The 15,372-nt window shown below is 48.8% G+C and overlaps 1 protein-coding gene across 5 annotated transcripts; it reads right to left on the bottom strand.

Moving 5' to 3' along the window:
- Window positions 1-310: 310 nt before the first annotated feature.
- On the bottom strand, window positions 311-15,146 carry PAN2 (poly(A) specific ribonuclease subunit PAN2). 5 transcript variants are annotated; one of them, XM_041756178.1, is made up of 26 exons: window positions 14,215-15,146; window positions 13,180-13,572; window positions 9,956-10,125; window positions 9,723-9,843; window positions 9,483-9,560; window positions 8,820-9,087; window positions 8,070-8,412; window positions 7,771-7,867; window positions 6,787-6,906; window positions 6,455-6,574; window positions 6,050-6,178; window positions 5,723-5,922; window positions 5,467-5,615; window positions 5,236-5,342; window positions 4,937-5,035; window positions 4,508-4,581; window positions 4,255-4,402; window positions 3,812-3,955; window positions 3,631-3,690; window positions 3,316-3,406; window positions 2,556-2,713; window positions 2,313-2,456; window positions 1,990-2,169; window positions 1,774-1,867; window positions 1,300-1,497; window positions 311-1,007 (listed from the first exon to the last, which is right to left on the bottom strand). In XM_041756178.1, exons 2-26 carry the CDS (start codon window positions 13,459-13,461, stop codon window positions 973-975), a joined length of 3,609 nt encoding a protein of 1,202 aa, XP_041612112.1. In that variant the 5' UTR covers window positions 13,462-13,572; window positions 14,215-15,146; the 3' UTR covers window positions 311-972. The 5 variants fall into 5 exon arrangements, with proteins under 5 accessions (XP_041612112.1, XP_041612114.1, XP_041612113.1 ...); XM_041756180.1 differs by having other exon boundaries at window positions 5,479-5,615; XM_041756179.1 differs by having other exon boundaries at window positions 5,467-5,612.
- Between the last annotated feature and the right edge of the window lie 226 nt (window positions 15,147-15,372).

Genomic DNA, 15,372 nt, shown 5'->3' with positions numbered 1-15,372 from the left:
CCCGTCAGCTTCCCCAACTTTCCATCTACGCAATTAACCAGGAAACCAAGCCGCATGTCTTAAAAGAATCCAGCGTTAGGGTACTCGGCAGCCATAAGGAAGACCTAACATCATCCAGGAAAGACACACTTCTATTTCTCCAATATCCTCGACTTTGAACTCCAGAGCTTCACCTTCATTTCTATGTGGGAACTTGAAAAGTTTTTTTTTTTTTTTTTCCAGTTGTTATAGAAAGCCAACACAAAGAAAGGAGGGCTGAAGTTAGAGCATCCCATACTCGCAGGTCTCTAATGACATAGATGACAGCCAATAATATTTTTGATTTTATTTTATAAAACATGCAGTTTAAAACAAAATTTTAAAAAATAACAAAACTTGGGACAGGAGAGTGGATGGAAGACAGATGCTTCTCAGCTGTCAGCAGGAGTGAAGCCAGCAGCCAAGCTTTGTCTAGGACCCAAAGGGCCTTTTGGCAATGATGGTGTTGGCAACACTGGTTTGCTAGGGCCACCGATGCTCTATGTCCTGGCCCCTCCAGGCATCCCTCAAGCAGTCAGAGACAGACCTGAGCTGTCTTAAGTTACTGTTGTAAGCCTGTCACTGTCCAGGACTTCAGTCCTTAGCCAACTAGGAACCAAGAGTACTGGTTCCCGGAGTGGGTTATTTGTTTGCCTGGATAGTAATTACCCAGGATATTTATTGAGAATACAAATTACTTTCCATTTAGGTCAATCCTAGACTCTTTTTCTGGCCTGCTATTTTGCAAAGGATGAAAAAGGAATCTGGCTCCTTTTCCCTTTGCAACAACTCTGCTGCATTCCAGTTCTATTAATAGCACCATCTGTAGACCCTGAGCAGGTCCAGTTCTGGAAGCAGATAAGGTAGAGCCAACTTGGGAAGCCATCTCCTGGTTCTGGGGCCACAGAACTTCCACAGAAGGGAGAGGGCATAGTTTGCTGGGAGAAGGTGAGGTCAAAGCGCCAACACTGAAGAGAAGACAGCTGCATCTGTCAGAGACAAAACCAAGAGCGTTGACTTTTAAGGTGAGTGGAGAAAAAAGCAGAGCAAACCTGTGGCAAACATTTTAGAACTGGGCAAGAGGAGGTTAGGATCAATGGAGAGTTTCAATGAAAAGAATTTATTTTACTGAAGATTAAGTGCTTTGTAAACTTTTGAGTGCTTTACAAATATAAGGTAGGGGTGGTACGGTTGTTGACATCACTATGATCGTTATTATAATCGTGGGTATAATCTTCATATACACAATCAAAACCCACCCTGACCCATCCCAGGTCTTACTCTTGGGACTTGTCTGGCCCTCAGGTTCAGGCACTTTCCAGTCCATCTTCCGGCCCTTCTCATAAAGACCCTTGAGCACTTTGTGGAAGGATTCAGGCTCAGTGCCATTTTTGCTTAGCTCCAGATATTTTCGGTAGAGCTGAAGGGCTGTGCGGGCATCCTCAATACTGTCATGGGTTTCCCCTTGAATCTTCAAGTCTACGGGAATTAGAGGTGGAATAGTTTGGGACCTAGCAAAGGAAGATAAGAACATGTCCCCAACTCACATCTCCAGCTCCCAATAAACAATGAAAAACTTGACTACCCCTGCAGGAAAGAGCCAAACACCATCCCTAGTGCAGAGGAATACTGAAGCTACTTAAATCCATTAGTAAGTCTTACTACTCAGGGCCCTCCCTACTCCTTTGACAACTCCCAACATTTTTTCCTGCTCTTAATGAGCACTACAAGGACCTACAAGGTACACCAACTCACCTAAAAAGTACCAAGCAAGGAATCGCAGGGAAATCATTCGTTTTCGGGGCATATGAAAGAGATAGACAGTGTCAAGGACTTGGTCCTTGGGCACCTGGCAGAGATAAAAGAGTGGGAGACTGAAGGCAGGCGATCTGTAATTTCCCATTTCCAAAAGCACAATATATACCCTAAAGGGCCCACATTCACAGAGTCTTAAAAGAACCCTGCCCGAACCATGAGGTTGATGACCCGGAAGTCCTTCTGTAGACCGTGACCCACAAACTTGACTCCAATGTCTATAAGAAAACGAAGCTTTAAGTAGGTAGACTTGAGAGTTGTGAGGTGCTTAGAGGAAATCTTGGCATCTAGGTCTCCTGGCTTTATCCCCGAGTACTGAGTCAAGTAATCCACCACCTAGGCATAGAGAAAAGGATAAGTCACTCAGGAACTGAAGGGCAGAGTCTCCTCCTACGCCTCTTCCCTGTGTTCTAGAGCACTCTACATAAGCACAAGGTCTGTCTCACTTGTGAGACTCTGGTCTGTCCATATCTTAATACCTGTTCCTGGGTAGAAATGTAGTCATCAATGAAGGGGATACCCTCATTGGGTCCTTGGCCTCGAACACAGGTAATCCTCGCTACTGACATCTGGCTCGGTTTGATGGTAGACTTGGTGCCATCACTGCGTAACTCTGCTTCCTCCTACGTGAGAAGAGTTGATAAGGAAATCAGAGAACTGCTTATGACTTCTAGTATCTCCAGAGTTCAGGTCTAACACCACAGCCTTTTGGACTTGATTACCTCATTAAGGGTGACAAACTCAGCATCCAGGCCCACCAGGTCCCCAACCTGTGGCATCTCATTCAGCATCAGTGGAATAAAAGTAGTGTGTGTTTTCCGTTGCTTCCGTGCTAGTGAGGCTTCAGCCAGCAGGACACTGGCTTCAATAGGGTTCTTGACTGGAAGGGAAAATCCAGAAAACATAGGGCTGGGGATGGGGAAGTAACCAGGGGAGGGAAACCCACAATGGCTGACCAGAGGCTGGGTCTACACTGTGACCCTTCAATAATCAATGAATGTGAGTAAAAAGATCATGTCTGATAAACAGATAGATGGAACACATCAACACTATTAAGAGAGATGCTAAGAAAAAAACAAAAAAGCAGAAAGGAAAGAGTAAGCCGTGGACTTTAGCTTAAAAACTCCAGAAGAATAAAGTTGCAGGGAAACTATGTCTAAAGGCACCAAAAAGGAACTTAGTAAGGAGCTAATCTCCAAAAGAAGGAAGCTTCACTTGGGGAGAAGAATGGTTAGACTCAAAATCAAAACCTTAGCCATTCTGATCAGATTTCCCCCTAGCACCTCTTCCCCAATATACCTCAGGATCTCCAGGTTCTAATTTTAAGGCCTGATGAACAGGAATCTCTTTAGTATCCCTGGAAATAGTGAACACTGTTACCTATCCTCACCTTAACAAGCTCTCTTTCTAAAGACCAATTTTTTTTTTCCTAAAGACCAATTTACACTGCCCACACCCTTCAGTCTATTCTGTATCACTTACTGTTCAGGTTGTATTTGGAATTAAGATTCCTTTTGACGTAATAAAGGATAGCAGGCACTTTCCAACTCATGTCAAACTGCACAGCTTCATGCTATAAAAGAAAAAGCACTTAATGGCCTATGTATATGCCCCCTTTTCCTTTTTTCCTAGCCAGACAGAAAACAGAAATCAAATGCTATTTTTAATTCTGCTAATGCTTTTTATTCTTGAGGATCCATCCCTCCCTCCTGAATCTGCCTGGCATTCTCTAGGGCACTGAGGATGAGAATGCTAGGAAAATGGGAGATAGAGAAAATGGAATGTGTTACAACTAACCTTATCAATAGGTTCAATAAGAAAGTCATTGAAGAGATACCACTGCTGGTGGGTAACACCCTGTGGAGAAGATACAGAAAAAGACTGATGCCAAAGTGACAGCTGGACCACTCTGGCTCAGACCCGGAACACCACTGTGGCTACCACCAGGAGTGTCCCTGCCTTGTGTAGTCTCACTCACCTCCTTACGCTGGTGGTAGGTCTCTCCAACTTTGATGTGAGCCACCAGGCTGCCCCCTGTGCGTGAGTCCAGGATGTGTACCACAGTAGCCATCAGGTCATACACATAGACACCATGCTCCTCCTCTGCCCTGGCTGGGCCCCACTGTGAGGGGGGTACCCAGGCTGCTAAGCTAAGTTTAAGGATGGGGAAGGAAGGGGAATGGGGATGGAGGGCAGGGAGTTTGGGGAATGAGGATGGGGGACCAGGGCAGGTTATCTCCATCCTAGCCCATCTATGATTCTCAATACTGAACTGAGTCACTCTGGAAAAGCCCACAACTGGTAAATATGTGGCTTTATGCCCTTCCTTTTCCCTATACCAAGTTCCATCTACCCCTTGTCCTGCTTCTGTCCCAACCTTCTCTCCCTTATTCCCCTTTCTCTTCCCAGTTGTTCAACAACCTGTATCTCATCGCCATCAGTCCAATTGCAAACATCCAGCCCTTTGTTCTTGGTCATCTTCATGCGAATGGAGAAAGGAAGCCAGACGTTCTTCAATTCCTCAACGGAGGAACACATCAGCATACCCTCTGGACTCCCTAGTTCTTTCCTATCAGGACAAGAGAATTAGAAATTTGTTCTGAAATCTAGCCAGTGACAAGAGGAGCCACAGGGTAGCTCAATCCTTTGACTACACCCCCAAGTCAGTACCTACCAATCAGCCAAAGCAAACTCTTTGTTTTTGGAGATTTCCCCACCATGCTTCTTTATGGCCATCTTAAAGGCAACCTGAACACAAAAGAAAAACTGATTTCCAGGGTGCGTGGGTGGCTCAGTTGGTTAAACGTCTGACTTTAAAACCTCCAACTCTTGGTTTCAGCTCAACTCATGATCTCAATGTCATGGGATAGAGCCCTGAGTCAGGCTCTGCACATAGCAGAGTGCGTTTGTCCCTTTCCCTCTGCTCCTCCCCCTCCATGCACGCGCATGCACGCTCTCTCTCTCCCTCCATCCCTTAAATGGATACATAAAATCTTTAAAAAAAAAAATCTGATTCCCCAGAACATTCATCATAAATGGAGCATAGAAGGGAGAGAAAATGAAAAAGTACACCTAAAGCTCTGCTTCCAGACCTGGCCCTTACCTCAGCCTGCACTCTCCAGAAATCAGCTTCTTTCAAGCTGTTCACCTCACAGTTGATGACAAGAATATCTGGCAGATGGCGGATGTTGCGGGTCTGAATCTGAGAGAGAAAAAAAACAATAACAACCAAGGAAAGGCAGGGAGCCTACGGGACAGAAACCAGGACAGGAAGAGTAAAACCTGGACCTGTGCTTTCAAACTGAGGTCTTCCCACTCCCTAAATCCCTGGATGGCAGCGCTGACCCAGCTAGTCCCGGAGGTGACCAAAGGCAAGTCAGTCCCCAACATGGGAGGACTCACCGTGGGCTGGTACTTCTCACAGTTGTCACACCAAGCCTGTGTATTCTGCTCCAGGCAGATGCTTCGCTTCAGCACCTGAGCAAAGTCACAACTCTTCCCGGTTTTATCTGAGGAGAAACTGGATGCTTCACTCTACGTTCTTCCTTCGGCCCACTGTTAGCCCCCCAACACCCTTTGCTTGATGTTATGGGACATCTGGGGGAGCCTTCCCACCCTAGCTGCAGGGTATACCGCTGGTGCTACCCTCGGGGTAGGAGAGCGTGAAGAGCAGGGTGGATGAGGCTCGCACGGTCTCACTGCCACAGCGGCAGAGGCTGCAGTTCTCCATCTCACAGCTGAACAGCTGCCCGATGACAGAGTCCCCCGATGAGCAAAAGCTGCTAAGAGTGGGGAAGGCAACGTATGCACATGGACGCAGTTAGGAGACCCTCTAAGTCACAGAGGGGCCTGTCACATGGCTTTCACTGTTCATGGCCTGATTTCATACCTGACTCCAGCACCTCGATAAGCCTGGGGTACTTCGAGCTCCTGCATATCCTGATGCAGCTGAGTAAGAATGAAGCGATTCCACCTCTGAATAAGCCTGGCCAGACTGCCTTTGCCTGATGCCTCATCTGAGTCAGCCAGGATCAGACCAAGCGCTGATGCCTCAGGGATGGTGCGGAATGCCCGAAGAAAATTACTGCCCTGGAATCCAGGAAGTGTGTTGGTAAAATGGGGCAGTTTTCTCTTTTGTGGCCATTTGCACAGCACTGTCCCTGCCTGCTCTCCACCCCCCTTCCCCTTTTATGCTCTCAGGTCTTTAGACACTGACCTGACAAGGGTCACCTCGAGAGAGATCCAACATGTGGAAGAGGAAGCCCAGCTCACATGCCAGGCAGAACTCCTTCTGGCAAAGATGGTTCTGGATTAGACAGCGGACAGGCTCCAGGAAGTAGAGCACCTGGGGGGAGAGCGAGAGAACTTGAGGCAGGAAACCAGTATAGGAAAGAAGAAAGATAGGAAAGTTAAGCGAGCTGGTGAAGAACCCAGAGCAGGAGTCCACTACAGGATGGAGTGCACAGAGGAGACCTGAAGGCTGCACAGCAAAAAAGAGCAGTAGCAGAGGCCATGATAAAGTGGGCTTGGTTGGAGAGGCCTAGAAAGAGAGTGGCTGTGGGACCCCAGAGAAGGACCAAGGCAGTAGGCATGTTCAAGTCACAGGCATACCCACTCTTACCTGGATCATGCAGTTACAGTAGGCATTGGGGATGTGGGGCTCTAATCCAGCAAACAGGGTCTTATTGTAGTGTTTGAAGTCAAAGTCCTCCAGCCCTAGCTTGGAGTATTTGATGGTTACCTGAGGCAGAAACAGTCTGAGCAAGATGAAGATATCCTCAGGGTGCCCTAAATCTTCACAGTAGTCATACCTTCCCCAGAACTTCCCCCCGGAGTCCAGGTGGTAGGTGAAGGCTTCTCAACAGTCCTTCAGTCCTTTCCCTTATGACACCCTTTCCCCAGGGAACCTTTCCCCACATCCCAGAGGGCTCCTTCCTTGGTATCCCCCCGCACCTTGCGGTATTTCTTAGAGACCATGTGGAGATGTGGCTCCTCTTCCCGCCCTATCGGTGACTCAGTGACCTGGCTGAAGCTGTCAAATTCACTGTCTGACTCCTTGAGTCGGTAAGGAATCTAGAATTTTTAAGAAGTAATTTTATTGGATGTCTTAATTATCTTTGGTTTCTCTCTCTCTCTCTCACACACACACACACACACACACACACACACCTTTATCCCCACACTGAACCTTCTAATTTCATGGGGTTTTCAGCAGCCACTACTTCCTTTTTATTCCTGCTGCCACCACCCCACCTCATCACAGCTGGACAACTAAGATGGCTTCCACACCAGGCTCTGCACATTCACTCTATCGGGTTCCCCCTAACAAACTCTCCCAAAATTTCAGTGCATCACTTCCCCCACTATACACTGGCATTCAAGGCTTCACAACTGGGCCTTTCCGACCTTAACATCTTGCGATTTCCCCACAGTAACCACTGCTCCAGCCAGACAGGTCCAATCACAGTCCCCATCAGACATGCCTTTTGCAGTTATGCTTCTTGAGACCTCTGCCAACACTGATCTCTCATCTTGAACATGCTCCCGTGTTACCTTCTACTTTTCCATCTTTCATCTTTCCAGCTCAATATCTACCTTTCTCAGTAAGTCTTCCCCGACCACTCTGGCCCAGAGTAACCCTTTCCCCAAACAGTCCTGGCACTGAATACTTAAAAACACTCCTTCAGCATTTAACAAGAGAACTTGTCACAGACAGGTCTTATCTTTGCCAACCAAATACTAAACTTCTTAACAGCAAAGACTGTCTTCTGTGTCTCTGAATTCCCCCTAATACCCAGCATGGTACCTTCAATTCAGTAGGCCTCAAAAAAACCTTTAATGACTAAAAGGAAAACCTGCTGAGGACCAGTAAGGAAACAAGACAGGAGAAATGCCAGGGGCTGCTGTTGGCGCTGAGCCTCTCTCCCCTGAACGTACCTGATTGCGCAGCCTGGTGCGGGGGTTGGGCGCATAGCCAATGAAGCCCACCTTCTTCATGGTGCGGAGAATCTCTGCATCCACAGGGGGCGCTCGCCTGTAATGCAGTAGAGTTCTAGGGCTTGAAGGTTGTGGTGTCTGGCCATCAAATCCCCAACCCCCAAGGAACCAGAAAAAAAGAAGATACTGAGGGCAGACAAAAATCAGGAAAGGAAGAGACTACTACAGGGCTTCCTGAGAAATCAGGTATCTCAGCCCTTTCCCCCTCCCTCCTTTTGGCTCAGATGCAAGGTTACAACCTGGGGGCTGGCGCTGAGTTGGCGGCAGGCCAATCCGAGAGAAGCGCGTCGGTAGTGAGCGGGACAGGGATGAGGGAAAGAGGCAGCAGGTCCTGACTCCAGTCCAGAGAAGGAAGTGAGTCCACGAGACAGGGTAGAGCAAACTCGGTCTCACGGGAGTAAGGGTTGAAGGAAGGCTCAGGGGAATCAGTCCAGAGGTGCACACAGCCCTCAGAATCCCCAAAGGCTAGGGCCTGCTTGCTGGCCGATACGTCAAATGTCATTAGTAGAGGCCCCACAGGATTCACATGAAAGATGTCTGCTGGGTTGGCCAGGCCTGTGGGCTCACAAAACTGGCACTGCCCTAGAAGAGAAGAGGAAGCCCAGTGAGTCCTGGAAGCTGAAAGGGGGCCATCCTGTTATGCCCCTCCTACCCTCTTGCCCTGGTATCAAAGAAAGATGGGGCCTAAATTTATGCCTAGAGATACAAAGAATACCATCAGATGCCTTCCCATAAACCACAGGCAAGTTTGCTCCTCAGTAAAGGCAGTTCTAAAGCTGTTTTGCCTGCCCACCTTTATCTTTTTCTGTGTTCTTCACATTCAGGAAGAAATTAAAGCTCTAATCTCTGATCCAACCTAAATGAGACCCTGATAGCCTGCTAAAAGGTTCCTAGTTTCTCCAACAAAGAGGTTCCTGGGAGTATAGTCCTGCTGCCTAGTTCTCCTTCATACATCAGCCCCTCCTACCCCTCCCTACATTCCTTCCTACCTGACTGGGAGATGATAGCAAGTCGGGACGTGTAGGTAGGGATGAAGCGCAAAAAGGCAGGATCCACGTGTACTTGAAGTGGTGTGATGGCACGCATCATACGCAGATCATACACCTTCAGGAAACGGTCACAGGCCAGGCCAGTGAGGCGACTGGAGAAGCCACAGGCAGCCAGTAGGTTGCCATGCACATCAAAATCTGACAGACTCCCTGAGAAAGCGTCGAACTCATGCTCCACCTTAAAAGTGCGAAGGTCTCGCAGGGAAACCTGAAGAAGAGATGCCTTGGTTATCTTCCAACACTGTCATCAAGAAAAGTACCTGCCACCTACCTAACCCTGTGAGGCCCCTGCCCAAAGAACTAAGGCTCTAGGATACAGGCAATGAAAACACAGAAAAGGTGTTAAAAAGAAAAAAAAGAAAAGCCACGAGCTGGAAGGGACCCCAAAGAGAATTCTTGCTTATTCTTTTGCCTCCAAGGTACAATCTCATTACCATAGAAAACATGAGGCTAAAAGATAATCTAGAAGAACATGGCTGAGGAGGAACTTGGTTGATTCCTCTAGTCCCTCCCACTACCCAGAATGCGAGGGAAAGGAGGAGCCCAAGCACATGTGTAATGAAACAGGGCCTTGTGGTAGGAAGAAACACAGAACCAAGCCACCTTGCCAGATGTGTGGCCACAGAAGAAGAAGCGATTTGTCTGTCTCATAATGGTGACTCCGGGCGTCTCGACTGCGTACTGCGGAGGAAAGCAGGAAATACCCGTGAGAATAATTCTTCCCACAGACCAAAGGAATAGAAAGGTCGCGCACACACTTAGGCATGTTCACAGCCCAGCTACATCCCCGGCCCCCAGAACGTCTCAGACCCGGCCTGGGTCTTTCCTGCCCCAGGCCTGTACCTTCTGAGTCTCCTGGACAGTGTTAAGGTCAATCTCCAGTATGTGGTTCTGCAGCCCGCCAACAAGCAGAGTGCTGCTATCCGTCAGCAGGACACTGTGCATATCCTCACTCTCATCTAGCCTGTGGGGGGAGGAAAGGCTAAGGGACCTGGTTCTCAGAAGCTTCCAATTCTTTAGCCTTCCCATTCTAGGAGGGACCCTCTTTCCCAGGCCAGAGCTGAGAAGCCACTTACAGGTAATCAAATATAATGAGGCCCCCACGGGCCATATACTTGAGGTTGTTCTTGGTGAGAAAAAGGATACCATTTTCCAGGCTCTGGATCTGTCGAATGTCATCACTGCCATTGACCTGAAAGGATGAGTAACGCTCCAAGGCTGGGCCAAAAAATGAAGTGGCATGGCCCTGTGGGGGACAGAAAAATGAGACACACCCTGAACGGAAGGGCAGCGCCATCCCAGATACAGGTCAGGGAATGGATGGATGTTGCTCAGCTTTCCTCCACTCTTGCTTGGCCTTTCTGGTTAGCAGCACCTGAAGTGTAAGGCCAGGATCCAATCTAAGTGATAAAGACACTGAGAATAGTATCTGTGTTTAATGCTTTACAAAGTACTTTGTAAACTCTACCTCATTTTATCCTCACAGTGACCCTGCTGAATAGGTAATGGCTCAGCTGGTTAGAACAGTTTCAGGTCAGGGATGGGGGTCCAATCCTCCACTGGCTTGGTTGCTTTCTTTCTTTCTTTCTTTTTTTTTTTTTTTTTTTTTAAAGATTTTACTTATTTATTCATGAGAGACAGAGAGAGAGAGAGAGGCAGAGACACAGGCAGAGGGAGAAGCAGGCTCCATGCAGGGAGCCCGACATGGGACTCGATCCCAGGTCTCCAGGATCACGCCCTGGGCTGAAGGCAGGCTCTAAACTGCTGAGCCACCCAGGGGTCCCCTCCATTGGCTTTCTTATGTTCCAGTCAAGTCTTAACGTCTACCAGCCACATGGGAAATATGTACTGTGGGTCACAGGCTGGAATAGAGAGAATGTGAAACTCATTCCACCCTTGGCTCCTATGACATCATTCATCATCATCTCTCCTGACTCTTAGCTCACATCTTCTCCTTATGTGCTTCCGTTCAGACCACTCTTAAAAAATAGCTATTCCCAGTTCACCACTTGCTCACTTGAGTCTTCCTAGGTAATTTCATCCACTCTCAAGGTTTTAACCACCCCTGGTCTTAGACTGATGGATTCTAACTCCCTTCCCTAGCCCAAACTACTGCCTCAAGCTTCGAACTTATATATCCTAATACCTACCAAACATCGCTCTTTAGATATTCTGTGAGAACCCCAAACTCATTACATTCCAAACTAAATTCGTCAATTTTACATCTCAATTCTTCTTAACTGTATTCCCTATGGTAGCACGGTCAATGTAATGGACTAAGTCACTGGTCATCAACTTAAATCTTACTTACTTCCAAAATATTTCCCAAATCTGTTCTCACGTATAAATCTCTACAGTGCTTCATTCAGGCCCTCATGTTGTATATGAACTGCTACAATAACCTACAAACTGATCTCACGGAGTGTCCCCCTTAAACTCTAAATACTGCTACCACAGTACTCATATCTGATATAAACCTAACCTTATCATTTTTTTTTTATTATTCATGACAGAGAGAAAGAGAAAGAGAGAGAGAGAGAGAGAGGCAGAGACACAGGCAGAGGGAGAAGCAGACTCCATGCAGGGAGCCCAACGTGGGACTTGATCCCGGGTCTCCAGGATCAAACCCCGGGCCGAAGGCGGCGCTAAACCGCTGGGCCACCAGGGCTGCCCTAACCTTATCGTTCTGGATAAAGATCTTCTATAGTGTGAAAGCTCAACTTCAAGCTCTTATAACCCTGCATGTGGTTTTTCTAGAATGTTCTCCCCCCCCCCCCCCCCCCCAGATATCTCCATGGCTTCCTCTCTGCATTCTAGAGAAGTTAGAATGGACATCCTGGCCTCCAGGTCTCTACTCAAATGTGCCTTTATGAGAGAGACCTTTCCCTGACCCAATAATCTAAACAGTAACACCTCCCACCCTTCATTACCTCAACCACCTTAGTCCACTTTATTTTCCTTAAAGATGCTAAACGATATCTGATATATTATAAATATATTTTGGTTGGGGACGCCTGGGTGGCTCACCAGTTGAGCATCTGCCTTTGGCTCAGGGCGTGATCCCAGGGTCCGAGATCAAGTCCCACATCAGACTCCTTGTGGGGAGCCTGCTTCTCCCTCTTCCTGTATCTCTGCTTCTCTCTATATATCTCTCATGAATAAATAAAATCTTTAAAAACATATGTATATGCATATATTTTTTGTTGTTGTTGTCTTTTTAAATGTTTTTTCTAAACCTAGACCACAGAGCAAGGTCTGGCACCTAGTAGGTGCTCAAAAAACACTAGTTGAATGGAATAATGTCTAACTCTTCACCTTTATCTTCCAGTACAGTAAATCTTAATTGCTTATAGTTCCTGCACTCTGAAGTCAGTGTATATCGTCCTGGGAATGTTATATTCTATTGCTTTTGCCAAGATAGCATTTCCCCCTCTTTTCACCTGACTCCCACTCACCTCTCAGAAAAGGACTTCGGTGTCACTTCCTTCTGGAGGCCCTCTGACCCTTCTCCACCCAGTACATATTTTTATACTGGCACTTAGTCTATATCTTACATTTATAATTAATAAGTGAAACAATTTAGGTTCTTCTAAAATATCACAAAGTTATCTGTTTATGTATCATTTCTTCCTCATTATTCTATAAATTCCTCAGGGCAAGGATTATGTTTTATTCTGCTTTATTCCCTACACCTAGCATAACATAAACACTGCCTACTGAAATGAATGTATTAACAAAAAAGGTCATTCTTTCTGATTAAAAAAAAAGCACAAATCATGCTCTATGGAAGGTAAATTAGTAAACCAACGATAACATGTTATTTCTTACAGAATCTTGGGCTCTCTAGCATACTGGCAATATAGATGCACATTTTTAAAAAATTAACATTGATAACTGCTCTTAAGAGAGATTAAAATCAGCCAGAGAAGACAAAATGACTCCATATAAGGTATTCAGAAACACGTTTGTTACATTCTATAATTATAAAAATGGAAAACAAAGGAACAGCATTAGAGATTGGATTTGGACACTACAGACTTAACTGATGAGTACACTTATCAAGATTAATCAAAGCTTGGAATGGGCAAATGGTAGAAAAATAATGCCTCTGAATCTTCTCTCTAGATCCTATGGCTCCGTCCGTCCACTCCCCTCCTCCTGACTTGACTTAGAGACCCAACTAACTCTCATCACCTCAACTCAGTTCTGCCTCCCAGTAAAGCAGCTGCCCTTGGGCTAAAGCCAGATAAAAGACCTCCAACATCTCCTTTCATCCCTTACAAAGGGGTACAGTTCTTACCCCGTGGCTTCCCACCCACAGCATCTCCTCGTGCAAGTCAAAGTGGGAGACGGAGACAGGCACACCCACTTCGGCCACCACACTGTGCAATTCAGAGTAGACACCTTCCATTATGTGTACTGACTCTGGGACGGGAAGAGCCTCCAAGGCCACCCCGTCCGGATCCAGCTCCACATTCTGTAGCAGACTTGAATTCAGGTGGGCATCCAGGACAGGGTCCAGGGCAGAATGCATGGTAGGGGCATACTCCGCCAGTCCAGGGTCCAGGCCCTCGAAGTTCATGATGACGGCAGATTAGACCCGTGGCACACCCTCCCTTGCAACAGGCCCTTAAGGGGCCTGACCCAACCTTCAGCAAAACAGCACCAGTGGGCCTAGAATGGACATCCTGGCCTGCAAAGGGAAAGAGGTAGCTGAGTCAGTGGCAGGCCCAGGTACTTGTATTCATTGTGTTCCCGATTATCTGGGCAGGAGGGAGATGAGGCAGGCAGATGTGAGAATGCCAGGTAGGGGAAGAAGCAGGCAGGAAGGGCATGGGCAGGGCGGGTAGGGGTGGAAGTCCTGGCCCCTCTTCTCCCCCAGGCCCTCTGTACTCCCCACCACCCTACTATCTAACGTAAGACTTGGCTTCCTTTCCATCTCCCTTCAGGCCTGCTCACTTGCCTGGTTCACCCCAGAACCATCAGTGGAAGGGGCAGCAACTGCGAGACAGGAGTTAGGCAGTGGGGCTAGGGTGCTTGTTTCCCAAAATTAGGGATGAGAGGTGGGGGGTTGGGAGGTGAGACCAAAAGGAGTCAGTTTCCCAGAATCCTCTGCAGTGTTACCCAGGATTCTCCAGGGAAAAATAAGAACGTCCAGTTACCCACAATTGGGGCGGGGGTGGGGGGACATGATGAAAGCGGCTAGTTACCCACAATTCTCTAGGGGAGCCAGAGAAATCAATTACCCAGAATTCTTCCCCGGCAGCGGGGAGGGGAGGGATTAGGGCAGGGGTCAGATGTGTTCTTGGGATGCTTACGGGGATTGGGTCATTACCAAGATTTCTCCATGGCGGATATTTTGGAGCGCGTGGAATTAAAACGAGTAGGGGTAGAGCAAGCGCCGTCAGCTCCGCGGGAAATTCCAGTTTCCCCAATTCTCCCCCGCGCCTGATGCTCAACCAAACCCTACGGCGGGAAGGACGGCGCGTTCCCAGTCGGAGCGTCCAATCAGGAAGGGCGCGAGGCTGCCCTCGGCCAATCAGGAGCAGCCAGGTGCCGCCGGCGCCGCGGCAGACGCGTGACGCACGCGCTGGGGCCGCGGGCTACGGGCCGCCGGCGGGGACACACGCGGTCGCCCCGCTGTGCTGCGCGTCGGCGGCGCGGCCCGTTCTCTCTCAGGCTTCCTTAGAACCGAGCTGGAGAACTGGCTGAGAAGCCGAGCTTCCGGCTCGCCGCGACTCGCGCCTCTGGCAGCGGGGCGCCCGGGGTGGAGCCCTGGGAGCGCTGGGTATTCCCGGCAGGGCCGGCGCGCGCCCTCCTCCCGCGGTGCTCGCGGCAGCCGCGCCGCCACCTCACCCCGCTGCCCCCGAGACTCGCCGAAATTCGCCGGCATTTCCTATCATTTCCAGGCATGGGGGAGAAAACAGGAAGCGGGAGCCTGGCCCTTGGCCGGCCGGCCGCGCCCTCCGCGGCCCCGCTCGCATCCGTCTGAAACTCCCCGTCCGTGAGGCGCCGCCGCACACGCCCCGTCGTCCCGGGCAGCGAGACCCTCGCCGTGCAGTTCCCCGGCCCCGGAGCCGGCCGTTGTGCCTCGGGGATGAGCACGGCAGGCCGGGACGTCCGCCCGCCCCGACGCTCACACACTGAGCATCGGCGGTAGTCAGGGATTCGGAGCTTGAGCTGCTGCGGGATGGGAGGTTGGGAGCGGCCTCCACGCCCGTCAGCTCAGCTTCCAAAGGACGCGTAGGGGTCCGCCCGGAGGGAAGGCCCTCACGGGGGCAGAGTTCGCGCATTCTCTCCCAGTACGTGCTGCCAGATACGCTGCAAGGAAAGAACTCCAGGATTTAGAATTCTGGAACTCAGGGATCCTAGAGTCCGTTGGAAAAGTCAAAGACGGAGACAAAGACACCTTAATTCAGAGGGTCTCTCAAACTGATCTGACTTCACAGGTCCCTAGATTTAAAATCTCGGAAAAAGGGATCCCTGCGTGGCT

Source organism: Vulpes lagopus, chromosome 5 (genome assembly GCF_018345385.1).
Source record: "Vulpes lagopus strain Blue_001 chromosome 5, ASM1834538v1, whole genome shotgun sequence".
NCBI lineage: Eukaryota > Metazoa > Chordata > Mammalia > Carnivora > Canidae > Vulpes > Vulpes lagopus.
This window is presented reverse-complemented; position numbering and strand designations above follow the sequence as displayed.